This window comes from Lichenostomus cassidix, chromosome 2 (assembly GCF_008360975.1).
Source record: "Lichenostomus cassidix isolate B80296 chromosome 2, HeHo_3.0, whole genome shotgun sequence".
In the NCBI taxonomy this organism is placed as follows: Eukaryota; Metazoa; Chordata; class Aves; order Passeriformes; family Meliphagidae; genus Lichenostomus; species Lichenostomus cassidix.
In genome coordinates, this window is record NC_139482.1 from 25,459,912 (window position 1) to 25,487,247 (window position 27,336).

The window sequence follows — 27,336 nt, forward strand, 5'->3', positions numbered from 1 at the left end:
GTCTGTCATGCAAATGCAAAAACAAACTCCTTTTCTCTCCTGAATATATAAGAATTTGTAATAGTGTCCTTATTTAATCAATGTTTTCCTCCCAAAGATTCAGGTTTCTTTGTTCTGCAGAATGCTTTTAATTAAGGCACACCCATAAACACTGGAATGTTGGAGGATGATGTTTTCTGGAGCTGCTGCTGCGTGCTTGTGAGTACGCCTGAGAGAAAATGGTGGTTTCAAGATAAACCTAAATGTCTTATAACAGCTTTTTCTGTACTTTTAATTTATGCTACTTTTGAACACGTTAGATTTTAGTTTATATGTAGGCTCAGCCCAGTACTTTTCTACCAAGTGTGTAGGGGAGTGATGCACTACAGGCTGTAATTTAGGGGCAGGTTGGAACTGCCTGAAATATGTGTATCTTCATAATTTATTCCTAAAATGCTATTATTACCTGAACTCTCTTGTTTCAGCACTAAATATCCTTTCCTTCCCTCTGCACAGGGGTAGAAAGGCGGTGGGAGGGAAGCAAAGTTATTTTTACTCCTGTGGCTGCCAAGCTGCGTGCCAGAGGCTCCAGGAGCCCACGCAAGCTGGGGGATAAAGCTGGGCTGCCAAGGGCTCTGCTAGCTCTGGGCAAAGCAGGGATTTTCCAAACACTGACATCCTCGGAAAGATGGTGTTGGACTATGGGCACACTCAAAGCCAAGACACAAATAATAAAAGCCTACCTATCAATGCCTATTGTAAACATTTAAAAGTGAGAGGTGTGTATTCACGTGGTGCTCAGATGTCCCAGCAATGTCCATTCCATGCATCAAATCCAATGTCTGCATCAAAGGCCCAAAGTGATCACACTCGTGTATGTATTACTGTTTCTAAATACATTGCCATTGCAAAAGCTCAGCCTATGGGACCTTTGCTCTCATAAACTTTATGGTTATTCTTTACACAGCGGCACAGTATCTCCTGTACAGCTATTTTAGTTCTTGAGTGTTTCTATGAGGCTAATGCCCATTAAAATTCTATAATTCATATAATAAAGTGGGATATTTTTAGTGTTATTTAGCATAGCTAGCTTGCATATATGGCAAACAGCCACAAAATACAGAAATTTATATGTGATGAACTGTTTGAGGGGAATTTGTAAATGAGAACTCTTCTTGGAAAGCTTGCAGCTTGAACGAAGGAAAGCTGGTTTATCTGGGGACTTAAACCTCCACTGGATGATATATCCCAGCTTTTCAGACTATTGGGTGGACAAAGTGAGCTTCTAAATCTTCCCTGTCCCATGTGTTTGATCATGTCACTGCTAAAATTAGACAGCAAGAAGCTTAATTTATTGTAATGTAAGAATGATAAGCAGAGAATGACATTTACATAGCAGTTACAGGCTGTTTATCCACAGGGCTGTTGAGGGAAGAGGGAAATGCCTGGGAGCTGACAAAACACTAACAGCAAAAGTGGACTTCCACTTGCATAAAGCTCAGGAATAGGACTTCTGATTTTATTTTCAAAATCTCGTTGTGCAAACTCAATTATTTCTAACTACTAGGGAGCAACACTTTTGAAAATGTCGTGTTGGTTTCACCTACACAGACACATATTTCCTGAATGGCAGAAAACAAAAACTGGCTCTCTGATAGTTTCTTGAAAAATAATCAGTTCCCACACAAACTCAAGATAATATTTAATTTTTTGTCACTGTCCAAGGATCTTAGTATTATTTACACTTCAGACATGAGACTGGAAACAGTTTTAAAATTTTTACATATCTTTCACATTGATTCAAATTACATGATGAATTTTCACATATCTGTCATATTGATTCAAATTATATAATAGCTTCTCCATGTTTAAAACCTAAAAGTATGTTTAATTTATAAATACAAACATTTAATTTAAATAATGCTATACTGAAATCAGCTTCACACACCTCTGCCTCTTCTTATCTATGTTATCAGTTCTTCCTTTTTCAAGAGAAGATCTAATTAACAAATCCACATTCTTTCTCCTTTTATTCACTCTCCCACTTTTTTCTCTCACTCCCAATCCCTTTTCCTGGCAATTCTTATCAGATTTTCATTTTACCCCTCCTCCTTTACCAGTAATCCTGTAGTCTTCTATTTGTAGGGTTTTTTTTCCTTGTTCTTTTTCATAACTCTTCACAAACATCCCACTATACATGGAATGATATCTGTCTCATCCATACTTTTTAAAATCCTACATTTGGCTTAATTTCAGTCTCATATTTCTGCTGAGTTTTCCTCCTATCCATAAGTTTTAAAATAAAATAATGCATTGCCTGAAACTATGACCTCAGATGGCTTTCTGCCAATTCCACCTTTTCCCAAGTTGTCTTTAATTTCAGCTGTGTACATCCCACTCAGCTCTTTGGAGGTCATTACTAGTGATGTGACCAAATCTCAGGATCCCTTCCACCTCCACAGCCTGTGATGTTATTGATCACACTGTGACTCAGAAATATTGTCCTCTCTCGATTCACTATTGAAAAGATAGAAAGGTTTTTTTTTTCTTTTCTTGTTTTCTTTTTCAAATCACTGCCAATTCCTTTACCTTTCTTTCAGCTATGGGAGATCTCCATCCTAAATTTCAACAGATACCTCACCAGGCTCCTTTTTTTACCTCTTATTATTCTACGTGTGTGTTTTCCTAGGTGACTTTTTGTAATTGCATCAATGCAACTGTCATATCTAGAATGCAACTTCTCCAATTTTCATTATCCATACCTTATTTCCCCTTAAGCCTAAAACATTGAAGTCAAGATAACCTTCCTGAATCCTCGATCTGATTTTATCAGCATCTCTCTGTATCCTTTCCTGGCATTCCCCTTCAGTGCCATTTTGAATAGAAGTTAGGAGCATCCATTGGGCACTCCTCTATAATCTTATCTTGTATCTTAATGTGCAGTTCCAAGATGACAATGCCATTTTCAGTTGCTCATGCATCTTTGTCTCTCAGAAGTCCTTTCATATATATGTATCAGGCTTTCTTCTAGACAACTATGCCCTGAAATAGACTTTAAAAAAGACTATGAAGTCTTCCTTCAAAGTTATTGCAAATCCCACTACTTTCATGATGAATTCAGGAAACAGAATTGATACCAGACTGTGTCATTTTCAGTGGGGAGAGCTTGTTTTAATTTATTTGTAGATTTTTTAAAAATACTATATGCTACATTTTACAGTATAGATATCTAGAATGTACTAAATACATATTTTTGCTCTCTTGCTCCCATCTTGTTTCTTTTCCTTCAGTTTCTCTTATAAATATTGCAAGCTTTTTTTTGCTTTAAGAAGTGCTTTTTGGGCATGCATAGTAACCAGTACAATATTCCATGACACGACAAATAATACTAACATGATTTTTTTTTTTTGGTCTACTCACATGACATTGATGAGATTTCAAAAAGTATGTACTCTGCCCAGACACCTTTAGCAGCATATGCACAACAATAAGATTCAGTGTTAAATTATGTGATGGCAAAAAAATAATTAAGTTCAAAGACATCAGATGGTTCGATGCATGAATATTGTGGCATGTGTCAGGTCATTTCATAGTGCTGAAATACTGTAAAAATGTAGTTTGAAAACAAAATCAATGCAGTATTGCACACTTCTGTCAATATCTTTTCACAATCAGGATTTCACCGCTGCTTTTAGGATGGTGATTTAGATAAGGACTCCCACTGCTGCCGCCAGTCAGAACTGTCTATATCAGGACAGGAAAAGGGGATGGAAAAATATTTATTTTCTATGTATACACAATACCAGACATAATAGGATCACAAGTAACCAATAGGTGAGGAAACAGTTGAATTAAAGTTGGTTAGGATATATTTTGAATTTAATTTCCTAAAGGTGTGAGAATCTCAGACCATTTCTGATCTTCATATTCTAATTTTATATAAACCAAAAAAATACCAAATACACAAAGCTCAAGCCCACTGGATTGCATAACTTATAAATCACTTCAAGAGAGTGAAGTGTGAAAGGTGATATGAAAGTGCAAGTTGTTAACCACCGTCACAGCTGTCTGAGCATTTTGTTTATTCTCTAACCAGATTCTACTTCAGGAGTCTGTACCACAACTAATTAACCATAATGGTTTATAATTGTATAAACAGAATATATAACAGATCCTTATGATATATAATTAATTCTGCCCTTAAGGAAAGCTTTTATAAGTCAAACCATGCGCTGTTTGAGAACTGCCTCTTTATGTTCTCCCTTACAAGGCAGGTATATTTCCCTGCCAGCAGAGCTCTGGGAACATTCTAGAAAATAATGTTCGTTAAGGCCAGCCAGGTGTTTTCTTGCAGGACTGACTACTGGGAGCCCCATCTCTGAAGCTGAGGTGGCTGCAGCTGCCCCTGCTCCTTCCTTTATGCAGACTGCAATGAGGAAAAGCACTTTGGTAGAGAAAATTTTCTGGTTTTAAAGATCAAACTCACTTGCTGTTGTTACGCAGTAATTTGTTTAATCTTGAGATTTGTCAGCCTTACCTTTCTGTATTTTTTTTATATTAAATTCCAGGCTGAACTCAATCTTTGCTGCAAGACCAGAACAAGACCCCAGACAAACACAGATAATTTGTTTATGGATTACGATCCATGAATAAGCACCACTCAACATGGCTAGAGGATGGCCATTCTCCCATCTGCTATTTGATGTGCTTGTTCTTCCTGTGGGGAAAAAAAACCAAACCAAAACAACAAAATGGACACACACGAGTTCAGGAAACCTGGAAGATCATTCACCTGACTTCACTATATGAAGACCTTTCTTGAAGCGACAGAGCAGACAACATCCATCTCTAAGACCTGTTCAGTCAAAGGTGAGGGTCACCTTACATTGTGCCTGGAGCTTTGTGTGTCTCTGGCCAGAGCTGGTAGCAAAATCTTGAAAAAACAGGCTTAGCAGAGCTGAAAGTACAGCGAAAGGCTCCACTAGACTGTTTGCAGAGAAACTCTATCTTTGTAAAATGCTAATCAGAGCCAGCAAACTTCCAAGCATCCCAAGATGAGAAACTCTCATCCACCTAGTATTCTGCTGATGGTCTAGTAGGAGAGCCATTTCCAAGGACCACTGTGCCTTGGGACATTGCTTCACGCTTTGGACATCTTAAATGTACATAATAAAAGAAGTTAATATGAAGATAAGTTGTTTGTTGGAAGAAAAAAAAATGGAAAGAAAGAGAAGAAACAAATGAAAGAGTGAGCAAAGAGCAGAAGCCTCCTTGATCTAACCATCAGTTGGCTGAATGGGAGGCACAGGTTCACATTACACTCCTCTGGAATGATAATCACACCCTTCTTTGAGGCTGACACACCACTGGGAGGATTATCTTTGCAGGGCAGCCCAGATCCTTCTCACTGATAAAGCTGCTGTATCTGAAAAGTATTTGGCAGAGCTGTCACCACACACACAAACAGAGGAGCTGACTCTCCTAACCTCAGAGGCTTGGTATGGGGAGTAGTCTGCATCAGCTCCCGTGCCCTCCAGATCAACTCTGCAGATCACCTGCGAAACTCAAAGAAAACAATGTTTCCGTCTTTGAGAGGGTTTTATTAATGGGTTTCCAAACCTTTCGAGGTAACATTTTTAAGGTAACAAGCTTTTTCTTCACCCATTGCTTTCCCACCCACATCCACTTCTGAATACACAGCTTTCTTCTGTCTCCTTGTGAGCTAAGAAGTCAGAAAAAAAAATCTTTTTTCATTTTCTTTCTGAAATTAAGAGATACCGCTTTTTCTACCCTTGCATGATCAACTGCACTTCTTACTCCCTTTCTCTAGATTTCTTATGATCAGTTATGTCACATATCATTGTTTTTCCAGATACATTTTCTGTTTAACATCCACTCTCATGTAACAGATACACTCTCTATTAGTAGAGTCAAAGCCATAATTCAGTACTACAGGAGAAGGTCTTCCCCTTGAGACCTTTCATCATGGGCTTATAATAACTGAGCAATTACATCAAAGAGTTTGGTTTCTGCATGATGACACTGATTCTCACTGGTTATTGGAATGTTCTATCTCCACCAGTAGTGGTTACATTGTATCTCGAGCATCGGGGAAATAATGTGTGTCTACATCTGCTTGGCTGACAAGTACAAGTTTAAATTTAATCAAATAATGTGTGTGCTTTTTCTCATTTAAGACTAAGAAGAATCTGAAGAAATTACCCAAAAGATGAGCTTCATTGGAACTGTTCTGATCTCGCAGAAAAAGAACTCTCTTTATGGCCAAATAATGCTTATAGATAGATTTGCCAAACAATGCTTTTCTTTCCAAGGACCAATAAATCTCAGATTACTTTTGAGAGTAATAAATGTTGCAATAATGCTGTTCTTGATTACAGGCAAGACTCTAACAGCTCTGACTGGTAGTGATTCCATAATTATGTTTGATTACAGACAGGCTCTGTGCCGATGCAAGATGGGTTATTTGTTGCCTTCTATCAGTCTCCTGGATTCCACTGGAGACCAAGAGCATGCCATGCCAGCATATACAGCTTACTCAGCTGCCTTGCTCAGAGCTTTGTCACTAAAGCATAGCATTTAATAGCAGGACCTGTGATAGTCGGGTGTGCAAAACCTTTTATGGAACTGTAATTAAGCCACTGTGCAAATACATCAGTGATGGCCACTGCCAAAGAGGACCCTGAATTTCAGCAGCTCTTGAGGGCTTGATCTTGCATTCTTCGTAGTGGTCAGGGGCTAAAGTTACTCATGCCTTTACTCCTTTACAACAACAGTAAGAACCAAAATGACAATAAGAAATAAACTGTACCTGTAACACTGTCCACGCTTTCTACTACTAAAGAATTTTAAAAAAGGAAAAGCTCCAATAAGTCAGGTAGCCCTACCTTTGTCAATGAACAACAAAAAAAAAATCATGCCTTACAATTTATTCTCCGGTACTTTGTTTATTTCATATTAAATGACTCATGGAACAAGATTTCCACCTCTCCCTGTGGGGGATTATTCCAGCTGCTAAGAGCTACTAGCAGCTCACTTTCTTTTTTTCCTCTTTTGTGATGCTGAAATTTTGTATTCTATTTTAGTTTGGGATATAAAAGAGACAAGGGAAATTCACATCACCAAACTTGCTTTAAAATGCAACTAAAGCTGTTGACATGGACTCAGAAATCCAAGGAAACATGCAGTTAAAACAGAAATGCATCATATATTTCACTTAAATACCATGCCACCTCAATGGAACACTTTTAAGCCAACTGCACACTTCATTGTTTTCACAGGTTTGTTCCTTACTGTTATGTAAATGCACTTTAATTGTATGTAAATTAGCGTTAGGTAAACACTTATAGCCTGTTTTATAGCTGTCACACCAACAAACCACATTTACAAATACATATTTGTTCTACAGGAGAATATATTACCTACCTGGAAATAGTAATTATTTCCAGCATTTTGACTCAGTGCTGTGACTCTGCTTTGGCCCCACAACCTGGGGAACATTCTTACTAAGGATACTTTGCTTATAGAGTAGCATGCCCTAAAATTCTTTAAATGTGGCTCTCTAATGCATTTTATTGGTATTATTCTTACCAGGTTGCAAAATCCATTTAACAAGAGAATATTCTCCTGCTTTGAAGACTCAGAGGCAGTGTGTTTACCTCCCAGTAGTAGTTGTGGAGTCTACCATGTCACTCAACAGCATCCCATTTGGCTGGTAAAGGAACAGTGATGATAAGTTCCAAATAAAGTTTAGTGCTGTTTGTTGTGCCTAGAATGAAAGGTCGTGGTGAACAAGGCTTTATTTGTCAGAAACAGTGAAGTAGGATAACTAGAGGGGTAGAAGCAACCCAGGAAAGGACTTTATGAAATGAAGGCTGAAGATCCCTAACTCTCAGATTTGATTTTAAATCAGTGTTGTCCAAATGTACCCTTATTAACACAGCACAAATCTGACAGCTAGGGCACTGGTGTGGTAGGGGCATTCATGCTTAATGCCATTCAAAAAGAACAACACAAAACCAGATACAGACCAAATCAAGAAATCTTAATAGATAGATGTCAGGGAGTCTACTATCAGACACTTATTGCTGTTTTAATGGATCATAATGGCTTCAAATCTACCTCGTTAAGGGGATGCTGCTCATTTAAAAAGTTAAATGTCATATAAATCAAAGCACTATACAGTACATTTGTGCTTTCCTAATACCCTTAGCAAGGTAACTGCTCACATGAAATGGTGCATCTCCTTTCTTTTATTATATTGGTGTGATTGGTAATAGATATAAAAATATCAATATATTCAAATTGCTACTGGTATTTGCTTACTGTTTCTACCTGTTCTGTTAAAGATACTATTGCTGTACATAATATGCAGTACTAAAGTACTCTGAAAACAATTTTTTTCCTCATAGATTGTTCTATTATGTCACATGAAGCTATTTTAAAGAATAAATATTTTTATGTCAACATGAAGTGTTACATTATTTTGCTATTGTGATTGATACCTTTTAAATAAGACACTGGCAAGAGAAATTATAGTAAAGAACTACTAGAAGTGTTCATTACATTTGACATGGCAGGTTATCAGAATACCAACCATTTTACCCTGCTTCAATCAACTTCATTTTGGTGTATAGCAACCACACATACTTGTCCACAGGCATCCTCATACCAGATGCCCAAAAATGGAAAAAAAAGGAAAATAAAACTGCAAAATCCCTCAGTTTCTTCTTTGAAAGAACTTGGGCTTAGTCCCAGGTGTGGAAATCAGGCTTTCTTTCAGATGATGAACTGGGGAAGGGAGATGGAGATGGTGGTTGAGTCAAGTAACCAAACTCAGAACAGTAATGTAGGGCAGGATTGCTGCCTGGAGAAAACTCAGCTTCCCACAGGGTATGGTCTGTTATGGTCCCACAGGACATGCTTAACTTGCTAGGTAAAGGAAATTGTTGAACAGCATTACCTGTACCAATGAACAGAAAGAAAAACATCAGACTGAATGCAGAGCTGGAAGGGAGGTTTGGTGATTTTAGCTGTGAGTTGAATGTTCGCCTTTATGTTAAAGCAGATGCCTAAAGAATACATAATTCAAAAATCCCAAGTGGTTGGCCTATTTTCCTGAAGAAGAGAATGTAGCAGTAGGTCTGATTCCAGATGAGATAGGACTTTGTTATAACAAAGGTAATGTTAATGGGCAGGTTCTGGTTTAAGTGAGTTATTCAGTATCACAAAAAGGCTTCTGACAGATAGGAAAAAAAAGACAATTATCCAAAATGGTATTCAATTTTCTTACGGGAAAATCTTACAGCTGGCTCTTATTCTGTAGTTTCCCAGCTTGTTCATTATGCAGTCCTCACTCCTAGTGACAATCCTATGCACTGAATGAAATAAAGGTAACAATAGCATTTGACTAAAAAGAAAGTACTACAATACCTTCAGGCTGAAATTTGATTGTAAACTTGATTCTGAAATATTCCAGTTTATGAGTATTCATAAATACTAAATTTGACCCAGTATAAATACTGTTGGACCATAGGTCCAACAGCTCTTTACTTAATGCATTTCCCCCATATCCAGGAAAACAAAAACATGAGAAAAGGAAATGTAACACTTGACCACATGCTTGACCCTAAATTGGATGGTCAGCAATGTTAAGCTAAGTCCCCAGTAGTGGGTTTCCTTTTGTTGCTGGAAGATAACTTGAGCATGTAGAGACTTGAAAGGGATCATGAGTTGGAAGTCTCTTCCCTGGTGAGTGTTAACAAAGCCAGCAGTGGTGATAATGATGTTGTATCATCAGCCCTGGAGAATTCAAGGGCTCAAATGCAAGGTAAGTCCCAAGAGGCTTGGGGAGAGACAGTGCTTGGCTGATCTGAGGAGATCAATCTGTGCCACTGAACATTTGGGATCTGTGAGAAGATGGAGTGTGGTTGTAGAAAACAGCGTCTGTCTGTCAAAAAAATTTGTAGTTAAAATAATTCCATATATATTTTTTCCCCTCTTACTGTCTTATTCTAGCTAGAACTTCATTTAAAAGCAAAACAGGCCAAAAAGTAAACCGACACCTCCACAGCCTGAGACAGCTATTTTCTAGGAAAATGGGCCACTGCTGCTTTAGCAGAGCTGCTCAGTGCCAGATAGCAGTTGTATTTCACATGGGGGCCCTTACTGCAGGTGATGCTCCCATTCCTGCCTAGGGATGCTCCAAGTCTGCAGAGGCAAGCCTGTTTTAGCCTCAGTTTTGGCATTTGAGAGCTGCAGTTTGGGTCATTAAGGGTTGTTCTAGTCTTTGTCCACAGATAATGCTTTCTAGTCATCACCTGTTTCAGCATATTACTGTGATGTAAGCACTTCTTGTTATTCCTCTCTTCCCAAATGTACTATTCCCAGCTGTATGTTCATTACACATAAGTGAAACACAGGGAATGGACCTGAACATACATGAAGATAAATGCACCCTTTCTCATTACTATTTTGTGTTAGACGCTGTGTGAATACCTCAAGCACAAGGGACTCGATTCTAAGTGGAGTGGGCAAAGGGTAGCAAAGAAAACATAGACAGAAGGAGATAAGAGAGACATAGAAATAATGAAACAAGCAGGTAGATACACTGGGAGAAGAGTAGTGATGGCCTTACACCCTGGTGAGAGTCTAGAAACAAAAGGTATGTCCAGATTTGAAGAGTTTGCCCTCTCTAAAACAAAATAGGAATAAAATAAGAATTAGGGTTGCACAGTGTCTAGTGACTACTTAAAACTTCTGAGTTTCCATGCCTCATGGCATTCATGTAAATCTGTTTCTGACCTCAAGAGATGAAGCCATTATCTACTGATAATAGTAGGAGAGATGTAAGTAACTTTGCTTCACTCTTGCCTGTCACTGCCTCACTCCTTTAGTTCACTCCCTTGCTGTTGTGCTCTTGCTGTGATGTATAATTTCCACTGCTCTCAGGATGCCTCTCCCAGAAGCTGTGTTAAGGATGTCCTTGTCTCCCAGAAGGATTTAAGATTCAGAACTACCTGTTCCCTCCAGTATTAACTCCCCTAAGCACATTCCAGCTGACAAGGTAGTTTCTTAAAGTGGAAAAGAGAAGCAAGAAATGCCTTTTACATGGCTTTTATAAAGTCAAAAAGGGTCTTTAAGGCAAACATGGGTTTTTGAAAGATTTGAAGATTCTGATAGGACCTCACTTTCTGCTTTACTTTCCCTGTAATATCTTCTTAATATTACAGAGCAATGGTACTCCTTGAGGGAAGTACTCTGAAACCTAGATGAAAAACACTGAAAAATTCAACAGTTGGTATCCCACTTTAAAATACAGAAGAATACTCTTCATCTTTTCTGAAATCAGTTTCCTAGGCACATGGCATGGTATTGTCCTATGTATGCTAACTCTAGTTTAGAAGGAATTAGGGTGGAAATAACTTTTGGGGAGCGAGGTCTCCCCAGTACAGCTGTTGAGGGTAACAGCTTGGCAGGAAGCAGTCCCAGTGGATCTTTTCTTTTCTGGTTGCTTTGAGGGCAAGTGAAGTGCTGGTTCAATTTGGACTGTAAGGCTGTGGCATGGTCCTCAGCTTGTTTGGAAAGCAAGACTTGTCACTGATATTTTACACTGACATGCCCTGTGGTTTGGGGTGCTTGTGTGCACTCCTGTTTTGGGGCTTGTGGGATTTTCTTTGTCAGACATTTACCTTATCTTTATGCATCTATTCTTCCTATCCAAATACCTTGCTTGTTTGATGTGCAAGAACATGGAAATAGTAAAATTTAGCCATTGTAAAATAGTATCTAAACAGACAAATTCAAGAGTTATACTAGTTCATCCTTATTTTAGTCTGACATAACCCTGAGCATTGGCAATAGCTGAAATGTATCAGCTGTTGTCTTAGTCAAAAGTGTATTTTCTTTCTCAGCAGACACCAAATGATTTTTGGTCTCTAAGACACTCCTGTATCAGCAATGTTATCTGACAAAGTTACAGATATAAGAAAACATGCTTACTGTTTAAAACACTGCTGATATTACTGTAGGCAGACGGCTACTACAGGTGAATGCTTTCCAGTCATTTTGAGCCTAGTGCAGTGAAGCAGAAAAAAATAACCTAGATGGACTTCATAGCCGTGATTAAGTACAGTGCAAAATCCTCGGGGGAAAAACTCTTTACAGCCAAGTTTTAGAAACAAATTTGGCTCATGCTAGGAGAAAACAAAAAGACTGGACTAATGGAAAAACGCATGGTTGCTGATTTTTCTTAAAATTAATTTATACGAGTGGCTTTGTTGACTGAGCACATGTTCACGGGGATGTGCAGTGTATTATTCCAACCCTTTCTGTAACATAACCGCGGTGACTGTGTCACATGGTGCTAGTGCAAACAAAGTCTTGCTAACAGCCCATGAATAGAAGCATTTTCTGAGAATACAATTTCTCATTGGGACTATCAACTGATTCTTGTGCTACCAAGGGATAAAGATAGCCATGGAGAGCTTTGGAAGTATAGAGAAAGTGTAATAATCTGAAGTGTTGCAGGACTATTATGAGTGTTTGTTATATAACCAAAAGAGGTACAAGGGATATGGTTAATTCTGTGACACTTTTGATTGATTACTGATTGGAAGGCAGTATCTAATATATGAGAGTATATCTTGTTGAACATTCTACTTCTCTCTACATACCATGTCCTTTTTTGTTCTCCCAATGCCTGCAGTGTCAGTCTGAGAGGCCATCACACTGAGCTGACTTCCTCCACATGGCAACACTCCCTGCATTTTCCCTTCTCCTCTACTGCCATCCTATTCGCATCGGATCCAACATAAGCAATGCTTTCTTGACAGACTCATCTCTGCTTATCTCTCTGATCATCTCTCTGATCTTACAGCCATTTATTTTCTTAGCTATTAAGCTATTCATCCTAATTTTCATTTTGTTTCTCATTGTCCCATGTTATCAATTCATCTAATAGGAGCTCTTTTTCCTAGAACAAAAGCACTTTTTAAAAATATCAGTGTAAAACTTTTTGTTTTCCTCTTGACATTCTCTGAGAAGTGGTTTTGGATGTACATTATGAAAAAAAATAGAAATTCTACGTACACTTACAGGAAATGATGAAACCACACGTTTGGACTTTGAAGAACATCTTGGTTTTTTTAACAAAAGTAAAAATATTGTCAAAGCTTGATAGACGTGAACAGACTGTTGCAGGAAGTTTTGTCTGTTTATGAACCTTCCCTTCATGGGAGTGGAGTAAGCGGGGAGAGGCAGACAGTCCTCTGGGAATGGGGATAGCGTAAGCCTTGCTCCAGAGCACTGGCTCTCTGAAGCACTGGCTCTCAGTGCTAAGTCGGCACGGCCATAAAGTCCACTTTGAAGGCAGAAGCGCATCTTGTCGCGTTACTCAGCGCGCGGCCGGGGCCGCTCTCCCCTCTCCCCAGGGACGGGCACCTCACCCCGGTACTCCAGCACCGGGCAGGGCCCGAGCCGCTCCCGTTCCCGTTCTCGCTCTCGTTCCCGTCCCTCCGGCGCGGCCGGGGCCGCTCTCCGCTCTCCCCTCTCCCCTCTCCCCACGGACGAGCACCTCACCCCGGCACCGGGCAGGGCCGAGCCGCTCCCGTTCCCGCCCCTCCCTCGCCGCCACATCCCACTTCCCCCGGCCCGCCTCCCCGACCGGGCGACACGCCCCCGCCGCGCCACCCGCTCCCATTGGCTGACGGCGGAGAGCGACACGGCTCTTAGCCAATGGCACCGGCGCTGTTTCTGCGGCGGCGCCCAATGGGAGCGCGCGCCCACCGTCCCTGCCCGTCGCGGCCGGGCGCCGGGGCTGCGCGGTGCCATTCGGAGGGCGGGCGGCGTGGGGAGCGGATGGTGTTGGCAGCGGCTCCCGGGCGCCGGTGGGGGCAGGAGCTGGAGCGAGAGCTGGCTGCGAGCGCCTCACCCCCTCCCCATTCTTGCCCCTCGGGCTGCGAGTCCCCTCGTCGCGCCCCGCCGCCGACCACCCTGAGCCGGCAGCGCTATACGATGTGAGCGGCCGCTGGGCTCAGCAGCGCCCCCGGTGCTCTCGACGCTGGGGCGGGCAGCGATGGCCAGAGCCTGGCGTGGAAGCAGCAGCCGCCGTCGCCGATAGAAAGCGCCGGGGGCAGCTGGGCAGGCGGCGCGGAGACTCCCTCGGGCCGTGCAGCGCTCGTCCCGCCCCGCCCCCTCCCTCCTTCCCTCCCCTCCTCCTTCTCTCCCCGCGGCCGGTGCATGCGGGGCGCCCGGGGCCGAGCTCGGGTCCCCCGCAGCCGCCGGAGCGAGTGACCCGCGGGGTCTTGCGCATCCCCGCCATGTCCTCGTCCAGCTCCTCGCAAACCCCCCCGTCCCACCACCAGCCCCCGCCGCAGAGGATGAGGCGCGGCGCCGCCGGGTCCCCCACCGCCGGCACGGCCGGGGGCCCCGGTAACGGCGCCGGGGGAGGCGCGGCGGGGACCAGCCGGCTGCTCCAGCCCATCCGAGCGACCGTCCCGTACCAGCTCCTGCGGGGCAACCAGCACAGCCCGACCCGGTCCCCCTCCGCCTCGGTGGGCAGCAACACGGGGCCCGGGGGCGGCGGCGGGGGTCGCGGCGGAGGCAGCCCCCCACCGCCGACCAGCGCGACGCCGCCGCTGGCGGCGGGCGGCGGCGGAGCGGAGCCGGGCAGGGTGAAGGGCAGGCAGCGGCGCTCGCCGGAGAGCGGCGGCAGCAGGAGGAGCAGCTCACCTGAGAGACGGAGCCCCAGCTCCCCGGTGTACAGAGGTAAAGCACCGGGAGAAAGCCGGTCCCGCTTCCCTGCCCCGCGGGGGTGCTGGCTGGGCTGGGGCCGCCCAGCCTCCGGGCAGCCCGGGCTCCGCTTCCCGCTGTCGGGCTGCGCCCTGCCTTCCCCCCGGGCCAGCGGGGGTGTGGGACACCGGGGCATTCCCGGCCCGGCGGGAGGAGCCCCGCTGGAGCCTTAGAGAGAGGGTCGGGGGACCAGGGTGAGCCCTAAATCCCCCAGCCCCGGGGCAAGTGTCGTGCCCGGCTTTGCCCTGCCAGGAAGCGGTGGGGAGAGCACTTCGTCCCGCCGCCCTACCCCGGGATGGGGGGAGGCGCCCCCTGAAATGTCATCCTCCTTGTCGGGCAAGGTGAGAATCCTGCTTAGGAAAAGCACCCCCGTGACCCCGAGCGCAGGGCCGCCGGCAGCCCCCCTCCCTCCCGGGGCGGAGAAGCAGTCGGGGGCTCCGGCGGCAGTGCCCCTGCTGCTCCGTACCCTGGCGCTGGGGCTCTGGCAGCGGAGGTGTGTAATAGGGAAAAGAGCCTAAAATCAACCGGCTTCCCCGTCTCCAGCTGTAACTATTTAGTAGGGGTGATAATGGGTTAGATTTATATCTGGGGTGTCACAACCCAGTTCTGAAGAGTGTGTTAAACCAAGCCTCAAACGCTCTTCCTTTCTGCAGAGCTCAGTTTCTTAAAAGACGTGCATTTTTGTAAGGTCGTAGGTTAAAAGATGTAATGTTTTCAAGCACAGGCTCCAAAACAAGGAAATTCCCATATTGAGGTGCTTAAAAACAAGTCTGTCTCCTTGTGATACTCAGTACTGAATCCTTTAGACTGTAGAAAAACCCAACCGAGCAAAACCCACTACAAACCAGCCCCCACTGTAGCCAAAATAGGCCTGTAAAGTTTGAAATGTACAGTTGATTCCCAGCAAGTCCAACTTAACCTGTGTCAGGTTGTCTGTTAAATTATTGAATGTGTTAAAGTGCCAGTGGCCATCTTACCTCCCCCACTCTGTTCTGCCTTCCCCCATCACTTTAACAATTGAGTGAATCGGACTAAATGCACTTTTTATGTTGTCCTGCTGTAGCTATCAGGTATTGCATATCTTCTCTTTCTGGGTTTGCTTTCTGTGGTTCAATACCCTTTGCTTTTTTTGTCCCCTTCATAAGTGTTAACTGTGTGATTTCTGTGGCAAATTGTGGTCTGCGTTGGTTGCCAATGTGTGTTGTAGCAGTGGAATCTTACCTTTCCTCTTCACTTTTTATGTGTAGTAAACCCTTGCTATCTTTAGAATTTGTAACTTGGGCAGATCTGTCATCAGAATCGTCCTAGGTCAGGGGCAGCATATTACAAATGAGCAAAATGTCACTGCCAGTTACAGATGGAGTTAATTTGCTGTATGCATCTGCTTATGCAGATGACTTAATTGATTGTGTTATAATCTGACTAACGATACTTTATGTATTTTTCAAAAAGACAGTCAATTTCTGCAGAGGGTTTTGCATGCTTGAAAATGGAACTGAGCTTCTGTGGTTTTGATTCATTCAAGCTCTATTTAAAATTTTAAAGATCATATTTTTCCCACTGTGTGGAGCACTAAATGTAGATTTCCTTTTTGCCTCTTAAACCTTTGGAAAATGCTGATTGGAAACTGGGAAAAACCAAAATATGGGTGTGTATGAGTAGTGATGGTGTTGATGATGAGCAGTAAATTATTTAATTATGGGAACCTGGAGGAAAACATTGTAGTGGTGCAGTGTATAAAGCCTGTGCTTAAGGTGTTTTGAAGAGGGAGGAATGTGGGCAGTTACCTGCAAGCAAGAAGAATACTGCAAAGCTGTGAAGTACTTCATTAATGTCTATGAATTCTTTGTTGGAGGAGAAATTTTAATTTTGGAAAGTGGTTTCAGTCTTCTTCGTCTGTGGGCTATTTTAGCCTTAATAAATCAGACTGTGAATTAGTACCGAATGACTTTTCTGTCATTAAACTTGTTTGAGCTTACCTCCTGGTGAACTGCATCAGCAGCACACAGAGCTTGATTTGGTTTAATGAGTGCAATGTATAAAATCATAAACGGTCCATCAAGAAATGCACCCTGTAATCTGTATGCACTGCAAAGAATTCATTCCCCCTCCTCCAGGTCAAGCCAGCTGCTGCTGCAGAAGCTGACATCCTCTAGCAAATCCTGAATGAATGAATGAAAACAACGTGATCGCCCTAATAATGACCACAATTGCACACGTCAACAGCTTTATTTTACCGAAATACAGGCACCATTTTCTAGCAGGCGAGAGTAATAAGATACTCTTTTTCATTTGCAAGACTGAAGAAATAAAGGTTATCAAACCTCCCCTTTGCCTGCCCCCCTCCCACCCCTCCAAACCTAGAGCTGTTTTTACACAATTTGGAATATAGTTCCATGCTATGGGGCATGGTTCCATGCTATGAGCTATGGGGCAAGTCTTTGTTTCCCTGCTCGTTCTCAGCATTTTAGTACATGATGTGTGAACACTGATAGCATGTTTGTAGTGTATATGGTAATAGTAGTATATAGAATATTGATTGCTGAACTGGAGGACTACTGCAGTAATAATGGAGGACTGGAAAAAAATTCAAACGTTCCATTTTCAGACATGGACCATCTTGCTGTGGCTTGTTAAACAATGCTACTCGAGCTATTTATAGTTGTTATCAGTATGCAAGTCTTGGGGAAGTGGCTTGATTAAGTTTTTTTTTGTCAGTTTTTCAAAGCCATTTCCCACTGCTGTAAAATATGAGCTTAGGCTCTAGGTTTAATCCTGTTGTTTTTCTCACCAGTGCAGGAGATGTGTTTGTCTTTGGCTCTGCAGTCTGACTTGGATTGTTTCACAAATATGCTCGTTCTGGAGACTGCCTATGATTCTGATGGATAGATGTTATTCTCTTAAAACACCTGCCCCTTCCTCATGTGTAGATTCCTTGAACTGGCTTTCCTACTAAGCCATTTTGTGTGGATATTTTAGCGGTTTGCCAGAGGTTCTTTTATAAAGGAGATTTCTGTGAAAACACTCCAGCTTTGAGCCTCTACAGGTCAGAGCAACTACCATTGCAGGCACTGACATCACTATTACATGAATGAAAGCAGCATGGTCTGTTTTTTCTCCCATCATGATGTTTTCTACTCCTTCCTTCTAGTATACTGTAGATGTTTTTGTTCTGCAGCAACACCCTGTGTTTTTAGGACTCAAACTTTTAATAATATAATAGTATTTTCTTTTAAGCGAATTTGGATTTTTAGTTGTTAGGAAACCATCAATTCCAGTAGCAGTATTTGGTTTGTACTGTTACTGAATGGCTGAGAAATTGTAAATGTTATATAGATATTTCTAAGGTGCTAAAAAAGAAGGGAAAAAGAGGGGAAAAACCTTCTGATACCATAGGATAAGTCTGCAATGTGCAAGTCTGCACCTTTCCTCTTTCTTGAAATGTGTTTATTCTTTACTAGTAGATTTTTTTTTATAGTGTGTCTTCATGTTTTGGAGAGCTGGCGGTGGAAAACTTGTCTGGTTGAATGTAACAACACATGATTTTCTTAGAGGGAATACATCTGTTAGTTCTCTGAGTGCATAAAAGTAATGTCAACAGAATCTGAAGCTGTGTGGTTTATGACAAAGGATGTTCCGGTAATAATCAAAAAAAGCCAAACCCTTGGACATGTCAAATAAAACTTGCTACTTGCTTGTGGACACATCTTTTAAAGAAAAAAGCAAGTTGTTTTCTTTCTTGCCTTACCTGGATAAAATCAGAAGTTTCTGTTGCTATGTAAAGTGGCTTGTAAACTTGAGAGTGAGTTTCCTGTTTAGATTCTTTTTTTCATGATACGTGAATGTTTTGTGTACAAGGAGGGTGTAAATGACTTCTGTATGATTCAAACTCAACACTGCTCTCAACAAATGCTTTGATTCATTTAGTGTTAACTCTGGTAATACTGTGATATTATGCTTCATATTTTTGTAACTTTTACTTACATATTTTATAGCACAAACGTTTTTCCATATCAAATTTTAAAGACAAATGTTGATTTTAAGGACATATGAAAAGTACTGTAATAAATTTGGCTGTTAAAGGTTCCCAATGTCTTTTATTTCCCAAAATAACTCCTGAAGTGTTGCCAACGTTAGTGAGAGAAAGGAATTACAAAAGATGCAAAACAACTGCATAACCCAGTTCTGTGTAAGAAGTGTATATATATCTGGTTTTAGGCTAGTGGAGTGAGGAGTGGAGTTAAACAATATTGTTGATCTCTAGACTTGTAAGGGATGTCAATAAAAAAAAACAAAACAAAATTTGGACTTCAAAAGGCAGAACTATTCTAATATCCCGATTCAAGCCATCCAGTATTTTGGCATCATAAGCATTTATACCAGAGATCAAGAAGAGCTCTCCTTTATTTCTAACAAATGTAGGTAAGGAAGTAATTTTTGTGACGCTTCCTATTTCCTGATCACTGAATAATAGCAGTATTCCCATATTTGTATGGCCAAAACAGTTTTGCTTCAGTTTGTCCCTCTCTCTTCCCAAAATAGCTTTCATTGGAATATAATATGATGAAATCAAAGACCCTGGTTAAATTTGATCCAGTTGTCCTAAACTCAGAGGCTTTTTAGTTACATGTTTTAACATGACTGTAAATAAGAATGGTGTATTAGATGTTTTTAATAAATATGCTCTATAAAACAAATAATTGAGTTTCTTGCAAGTGTTAAACTACTGGGAAGAAAAATAGGAAAGTATTTTCTCCACTGAATTTGAACAGTACTGTAGCAAGGCATTAGCTGTGAAGAAAGAACCTCCCTACCTCATGGAAAAAAAGCAACTTAAGAAGTATATGTATATACCTGTTTTAAATCACTACTTGACCTTTAATTCTCATTCTTTGGATGTAAGCAAATATTTGTGTGTTACATATGGCCAAACTGAAGTTACTTGCCCACATCTGTGCCTAGTAAAACAGTGTCAAGTACTGAAATTTGGTTTCTGAAATTCATAGTTCCTGTGTTTTGTTGTGTCCTTTCCCATGGTGGTGGGGTGAGTGGAGGTTCTTAAAATGTATTTTAAAATGCAGGGAAGGTAGATCAAGGGAGTGTATCTTAGAATCTTACAAAAAGTCATTGTTCTCCAAGTCTAGGCTGCTATATTGCAGAAATTCACAGGGGAAGACAGTTATTTTTAAAATGGATTTTGTGTTACTGCTCTATATCATCATGAAAAAAATAATAAAAATAACTGATGCAGTAATTCTGAAATTTCAGTTCAGTCTAGACTTAAAAGCAGAAATAGAGTATATGTTCCTCAGTGTTTCATTTTAAGTAAATACCTGAAATACATTTTTCATGGGACTTCACCAGTTGATTAATAACCTTTGTCTGAAGAAGATAATTTTTTTTAGCCTGCCCTGAAAAATGAAAATTCTTTAGATCAGTTGGTAATTACTTCAGTAGAGAAAAGTATTGCTATCATTTGACAAAATAGGTAGTTCTTCATGGATTTCACATAGGTTCAGAAGAAGTTGTTAAAATAGTAGGTTTTAAACATCAACTAGCATTTTTTAATAAGTATCTTTTATTGATAAAAAAAATGCTGCTGTATTAAAGACATAAAACTGGAAAATTTTTCTCAATAATTTAACTCTTAATGGTCATCATCTTGCTTTAGTGTTAATATATAAACGCATGTTTGTGTTAGTCTTTCAGTGCTGCCTGCCATGTAAATCTGTAGTGCTTAAACAATGTCTTAAGGCATTTTCAGAGAAGTAAAATATTATTTACATGTCATCATTAGAAGAGATACATCACAGCGACTTGTCAGCCTGAGATTATCCACTTTTCCTTTGTGTCACAATTTTTAAGGTTTGGGTAATTGCGAAATGAGGAGCACTGGAGGTAAGGGTGAAGGAAAATGGGTGTTTAACTTAATCTAATTCAGAGTAGTAATTTTGAATGTTTATTTACTTGCCCAAAATTAGATTCCTTCAGCTATACTTTATTTTTTTCCCATCTGATTTGACTCTGAAGTTCATCACTGCATGATGTGTATGCATAATACAAATGATCACTACATCATTTGTGTTACGACTAGTTTTGAATTGGGAATTAAATGCTAAAGTGTAAAAATAGTTGATGAGTAGCGAAAGGGATCAGAGACTTCTGCAGTATGGATACCACACAGAGTATTGTGACACAGTGTGTAATAGCAACCATTGGAATGGTGAGTCAGGCTCTCCTGTTCTTACTTTACCGAGATTGCATCCATGGAATCCCTCCTCCATGGTTGAAACTGAAAAACATGCCCTCTCAGGAACTTTTTCCTACTCTCCCAGCTGTGTGAGTCCGGACTTAAAACCAGAGCTGTTGTGTTACATGGCCCCTTTGGATTGTCTGATGATAACTGCTCAGACGGTGTCTGCTGTTAGTAGGACAGAGAAGGACATGCGGCTCCTGGAGGTCTGTCTTGGAGGGAAACACAGCCAGGCCAAGTGGAGCCATGCTGGGGAGTGCCCTCAGCCTGCTCTCTCAGGCCTTGTAACACTGTCTGTGCCCTGGGTGTGTTCATTTCACTTCTCCTCCTTTGGTATATGCACTTCCTAGCTGCTGCTGCTGATTGCTGCCAACCTGTTGACTGTCACCCTGTTAGATTAGTTTTCTCTGACAGGGAGAAAAACACCCAGAAGGTGTGAGTGTCTACACTCAAGCAATAACAGTTTCCTGCACAAAAAATTTGTAAATGGAGATTAACCAGTTGGTTAGGTTAATGAAGATGGTTAGGTTAGTGAAGGTGGTTTTGATGGAAAGTTTTCATTTTTTGTAGCAGTAGATCTCTTAATTAGCTTTCCATATTAGATATTGCTGCTTTGGAGATTGTATATACTTCCCACTAGGTCATAAAATGTTAGTGCTGTATTGGTTTGACCTCCTTATTTAGTGTTGCACATGCCTCATCGAGAAATTGCAACTATGTTGGTGTTGCTAAGGACTTAACTTTCACTATTGCTGGTGTTAAATTGAGGAGTAGCTGTTTGCAGTGGACATTGTTCTCGGAATCAAATACAAATGAGTTTTTAACAGCACTGGTTCTTACATGCCATTTCTTTTGCACAACTTGAAACTAGTTTTACCCAAATTACACATTCTGTTTCCTCTTTAGGAAGGAAGTGTCTCGTATTTTGCTCATAAGAGTGGTATCTTAAGAGCAGTATGATAGTAGTTCTGTCATGGTTTTTGAATAATCTGAAATCCACTGTAGAATATTTTCCTCTCAGTCTGCTGTGAGATAGTCTAAACAAGCATAATAATTTAAGTGTCTCATTCCTTGAACAGTGCAAGTCATCTGTTTGAAGAAGGCTATCTTCAGCCTCCTTTCCCGTGCTCTTACCACCGGGCATTAAGCAATGTTGTAAGACTTGCTTTTGAATTTCAAGAATTAACACTTATTTCTGACTGACCGGTCATTGCAACATCACTGGTGTTCATGCTTGAATTTGAAATTAATTTCTGTAGCTAAATTAGTTTTAATATTATATAGTAAGTATAAATCTGTCTTTTAGAAATGTTTTCTGTAACAGTAATTACTCAGTTGTGAACTGACTAAATGTATGGGTATTGTTATATGCCATTTAATCTCAGGTGTTTTTGTGTACAGTGCCTATTCTGGAGTTCTGAAAGAAATAATCAGTAAAGGTTGGCTAGCTGGATTGTGTGGGTATCTACATTTTTTTAAAAGTCTTCATGGTTACAAAAAACCCCAAACATTTTAATAGAGGCGCTTAGGCTGCAGTACTAAAAAAAATTCCAAACTCTAATAATTTCTCAATATTTGTCAGCATTTGGAGACTAAGCTATCATTTGGAAATAATGTGTTCTAACCAGAAAACAAGTTTTGGTTATTTGGTGTTCAATTACTAGCTCATTCAATTAATTGTAGTCTGCAGAATTTAGCCTGTAAATACAAACCCCACTTCAAATTATGTCATGCAGTCAGCAGTTGGCTATTAGGGAGCAGATTTCCCAAGTGCAGACGTAGATGCCCAGGTTTGTGAACATGTACCTCTCAGGGATAACAGTGCAGTTGCTTTTCTTAGATGAAGTGCTGTACCCGTGCTGGATCAGAAATATTGCTGGATAAACACTGCAAATTTTGCACTGTGATCTCATAACTCAGGCCACAGAGACACAGCATAGACGAGCCAGCTCTACACGAAATGTGGGTTTCTTGTAGGTATTTAACACAATCTCAGTACCACCCCTTCTCCATGTCACAGCAAAGCTCCCTAGCCCAGTGGGGCTAGAAGATGTTGGTGATTTTAGCAGGTATCAGAGTGGTGCTGTCTGTGCTCTGGAAAGGTTTGGTGAGTGCAGTTCTCACACATGGAGTCAAATTCAGTGCTGAGTGTCAGCTAGTCAGTTTTTCTGGAGTTTGGAAAGTACATTATGAAAACCAAGTGGCTTTGCAGCATTGACTCTGTGAGCTAGGTGCCACACCTCCATATTCAGCATATAATATTCTAAATCTTTGTTATATGTGGTAACTTTTCAAAGCAATGAAGAGTTGAGTTGCTCATTGAAAGTTAAACCCAGATTTACACTGAGTGTCCCGGAACAGACTTTGACCAGTGTGACTCTAAAAATATCAGCTAACTGCTGAAGAATGCAGAATGAGACTTAGGTTTACACAGTAGTTGGGAAGCTGCCAGGTTAAAGGAGAAGCTGTCTTCACAGAAGTAAATTTCTGTTCAAGGTCTTAAAATCTTCATTCTTAACTGATAGCTGTGTTTGCTTAATTGTGGCAATTGATAGTGGAACACCCTTACACTTCCTTTCTCTTCTACTCTGATTCCTCTGGTATTTCACCTTCGGTGGCTCCTTTGTTATACCTGATACCCTGCCTGGAATAATCATCTTTGTAATGTTTTCTTCACCCACAAAGCAACCATAAAATACATTTGAAATACTTGCTATTGCTTTCAAAGGGAACAAGGAAAAGTCCTAATCTGGAAGAGAAAAAATTTCTCATGGGCAAAAATGAAATTAACTCATGCATGTTTAAAAGTAATGTGTATTTGAGAAATGTGCATACAAGGAAGTGACTGGAGATACACTCAATGTAGAATATTGTCTTCATGGAAGATCCAAATAAACTTTGGGCTTTGCTGTAGAAAGAGAGGCTCATTCTTTCAAAACAAGTTGTTTAGCAAAGTGTGCAGTCCATACATTATTTAAAATACTCTGTAAAACTGTTGTATAGATCTACCTTAATTTCTTCCAAAGAAGGCGGTAGGGTATTCAGATGATTGGAATCTCATTATTTTGTTTAGTGGTGTGTATAGCCTTTAATATGAAGTTGAAGGATGCAGGGAGGTGTTTTGATTGCAAGATTTATAGTACAAACTTAGACTGGCCACATTGAAGATAGAAATTACCAACTGTAACAACTCAAAATTTGGAAGAAGCAGAAGAAATGGGTGTGCTGACACTGTGCATAAAATAAATGGTAGATCTAGACTTTGTGTAGTCATTCAAACTTGCATGCATATCCAGCAAAAGAAGAAAATCCTACATAGCCATATGTTTAAAATTCATAAATCAGGAGGAAAGTTTTGGATCTCAGAAGGAAGTAGTTTTAAAATTTGTCTGAACAAGGTTGCTCTGCCTTGAATACAAAGAGAATCTGTTTTAATGAAAAATGTTAATACTATTGGAGTCTTTCAGACATCAGAAAAGTTCAAGGATGTGATCTGATTGCATGGACAGTTACCTCGAAAGGGCTGCTAGGAATAAGCAGAGAGCCTGCAGGAAACAGCAGGAAGAATTGAGGAAGGAGTGTAATGTTACAAATCAAAAGGTGAACCTTAGCTGAGAATTGTTAAAATATGAACAGGCTTGGACTTTGTGTGCTTTAAGACAGATAATAGAAATGCGCAGATTGAAAAATGAGGAAAAAGTAGTTGTAACCATTTGGTATCCAGAAAAAAAGATCTGAGACTGATTTGCTTGAATGTATGGTTTCAAAGTCAGCTCCAAGCAACAGTAACTGCAATGTCAGAGGAAATAGCACAGATATTTATTCAATGTTATGTGCTCACCAGAACAAAGTCTAAGAAATCACTTTCCATAAGGACAGTGATTTTTAACCCAGAAAGATAAAAAAAACCCAAAATTGCAAGGGACAAGGATAATTTGGAATTAGGAATTACCAAGACTGTGAAAAATACAGATTGTATATTTCAGTAAAGCCAATTCAGAGATCTCCACTGCAGGATTCTGGAAGAGCATACTCAGAAGCTGACACCTTCAAATTTTTGAGGCAGTCTTGTTAGTAGGAGTGACACCATTTGAGAATAGATACCTGAGAATAGCAGATAGAATGCCGATATTTTAAAAATGCAAAAAATGTTGGGTCCCGTTCTAAAGTATGGAGAACTATTGGTGCAACTTCAGAAGAAATTTGAAGGGATGGTGGAAACCAGGGAGAAATGTTAAAGTGCAAAATGAGTTTTCCAAATGCTGTCATGCTAACCTGGTGGTTTTGATAAGAAAACTGATTTCCTAGACGGGAAGTAGATCTTATCCGTTTAGGCAAATTTTGAAATTAGGGTGATGAAACCGTTGATGAATATTGAGAGGTTTAATTAGTACGCAGGAAGATTATGCAAGGAGAGTTTAAGGACCATGGGAATTGAAATAATAAGTTTAAAAATGAGATTTAAAAGTGAAAATTGGAAGTTCATGTATGTGAGGTTATACTTGAGCGGAATATCTTTTCATCAAAGGACGACCATCTAATTTGAAAATTCTGGAGGGTGGAGTTGGGTGATGGTGAGATCTCGAAGGTGCCAGCATGAAGTGACCAAAAAAAGTACTGGGCACAGGTCTGGTCTTGCATGAAGAGCAGCTGGCCACACAGGGGCAGCTGAGGCATTATATGGGGTACTGCACACCATTTTCTTGCTCCATGATTTAAGAAACGTAAAGTCAAACTGGAGCTGACTCAGAGAAGGCCTCCCAGGTTAGGAGTTTAACTGTGTGATGCTAAAAAAAAATCAACTCTGAATAAAAATATAGTTGCTTTGTCAGAAATTCAGGTGAGCAAGGAAGGGAATGAGTGGGTGGATTGGTTTGACAATGTAAATATTTACATATTAAACTATAAGGCAGCCTGAATCTATCAGGAAAAAAAATTTCCAGGGTCATTTTTCCAGTAGGAATTGTGAGGACGAAATAGTCAGCTGCTGTAAAGACTGAGTTTGTACTCTTTTGAAGTGATTATGTGTTTTGTCAGTGATAGCTGCGAAGTGGGCTCCAAATTTACGAAGTTGTTTCTAGTCCTTTGTTTCTATGTCTTAACTGTTAATGAAAAGATAATTTATTTAATCATCAAAGTTGAGCACTCTCATTTAGACAGTCAATTTTAATCTGGTTTTACATTTCTATTTTTCAGTTTTTTTCAGAAAGATTTATTATTCTTGTTTAGTATAATTTGCTCTAGCCAGGAGAATGCTTTCTATCTCTAATAATTGGTGATCATTACGATGGCCTTGTATAGCCTCTGTGCATTGATTACAGTTCTTTGTATATTTTGATTATGAAAATGGTGAGTTGTGCCTTCTGATTTGTTTTATTCATTGTTATGTCCAGCTGTACTGATGGAAAGAAGAATTAGATTAAAGGTTTACAAACCCCTTGCTTTCTACATCTTGTTAAATTTTAAGTATTGTCATTATAACAACAACAACAAAAAAATCCCTTCAGAATCATCAAATTTATTCAAAAAAGATGGTAGTTTCTTCAGTTACTGAATCAACTGTGTGTGTTTATAATGACTTTCAATATTTTAATTATTAATATACTGGAAGAAAAAATAACAGCCCAAGCTTTAATGCTGTTCTTGATTCCACTTTTGGTTTTCAATATTGGATACATAGAATAGATAGATGATTCAACAGATCTAAATTAATGAACTAAAAGGAGGAAAATTCTCTGTTTCTGCTGAAGTGCCCAACAGTTATTGGATGGTGGTTTCAGTGTGCTTTTTCCCAAGTACTTAGCTGCTGAGCTCCCATCAAATTTGTTTTAACTTTAAAGTATGAACATTTTTTAGATACTTTTTCAAATGATACTGAGTTTAGGTATTCATGTAGTATTTAAATTTGAATTAATAACCTCACAAAGAAAAATATATTCTAAAAATATGAAATACGTAAAAATCTGAAAGGTTTGGGATTAATGTTTTTTACCTATATGGTATCCTGCTAGAACAGTGCCAAGTGTGTAGGTTACATCTGTTGAACAAAGCAGGCTTTTGTGACATGAAATGCTACAGGTCCTATACATGCCAGCAGTAATCCTTGTTAGACAAATAATTTAGCTTTAGCGGGCTGAAACTTTCTGCCATATGGTTTGTTTACTTTTCTTATGGAGATTAGAGCATTCTTTCTGTGTTTGATCTCTAAGGATAATGTTGATTTTAAACAGAGGAGTTCTGCTGTGAACAAAATCTGACTTCTGAAAGATATTCGTAGTCACATTTTGCTTGACCTG

General features: G+C 40.3%; 1 protein-coding gene across 2 annotated transcripts in view; it reads left to right on the top strand.

The window, feature by feature from the left end:
- The first annotated feature begins 13,814 nt into the window (after positions 1 to 13,814).
- GLCCI1 (glucocorticoid induced 1) overlaps positions 13,815 to 27,336 on the top strand; it is a 54,719-nt gene continuing 41,197 nt past the window's right edge. For both annotated transcript variants that reach the window (XM_085050798.1, XM_085050799.1), the window contains exon 1: positions 13,815 to 14,763. In XM_085050798.1, coding sequence (XP_084906924.1) covers positions 14,316 to 14,763 — 448 coding nt within the window. In that variant the 5' untranslated portion in view covers positions 13,815 to 14,315. The remainder of the gene's footprint in view (positions 14,764 to 27,336) is intronic.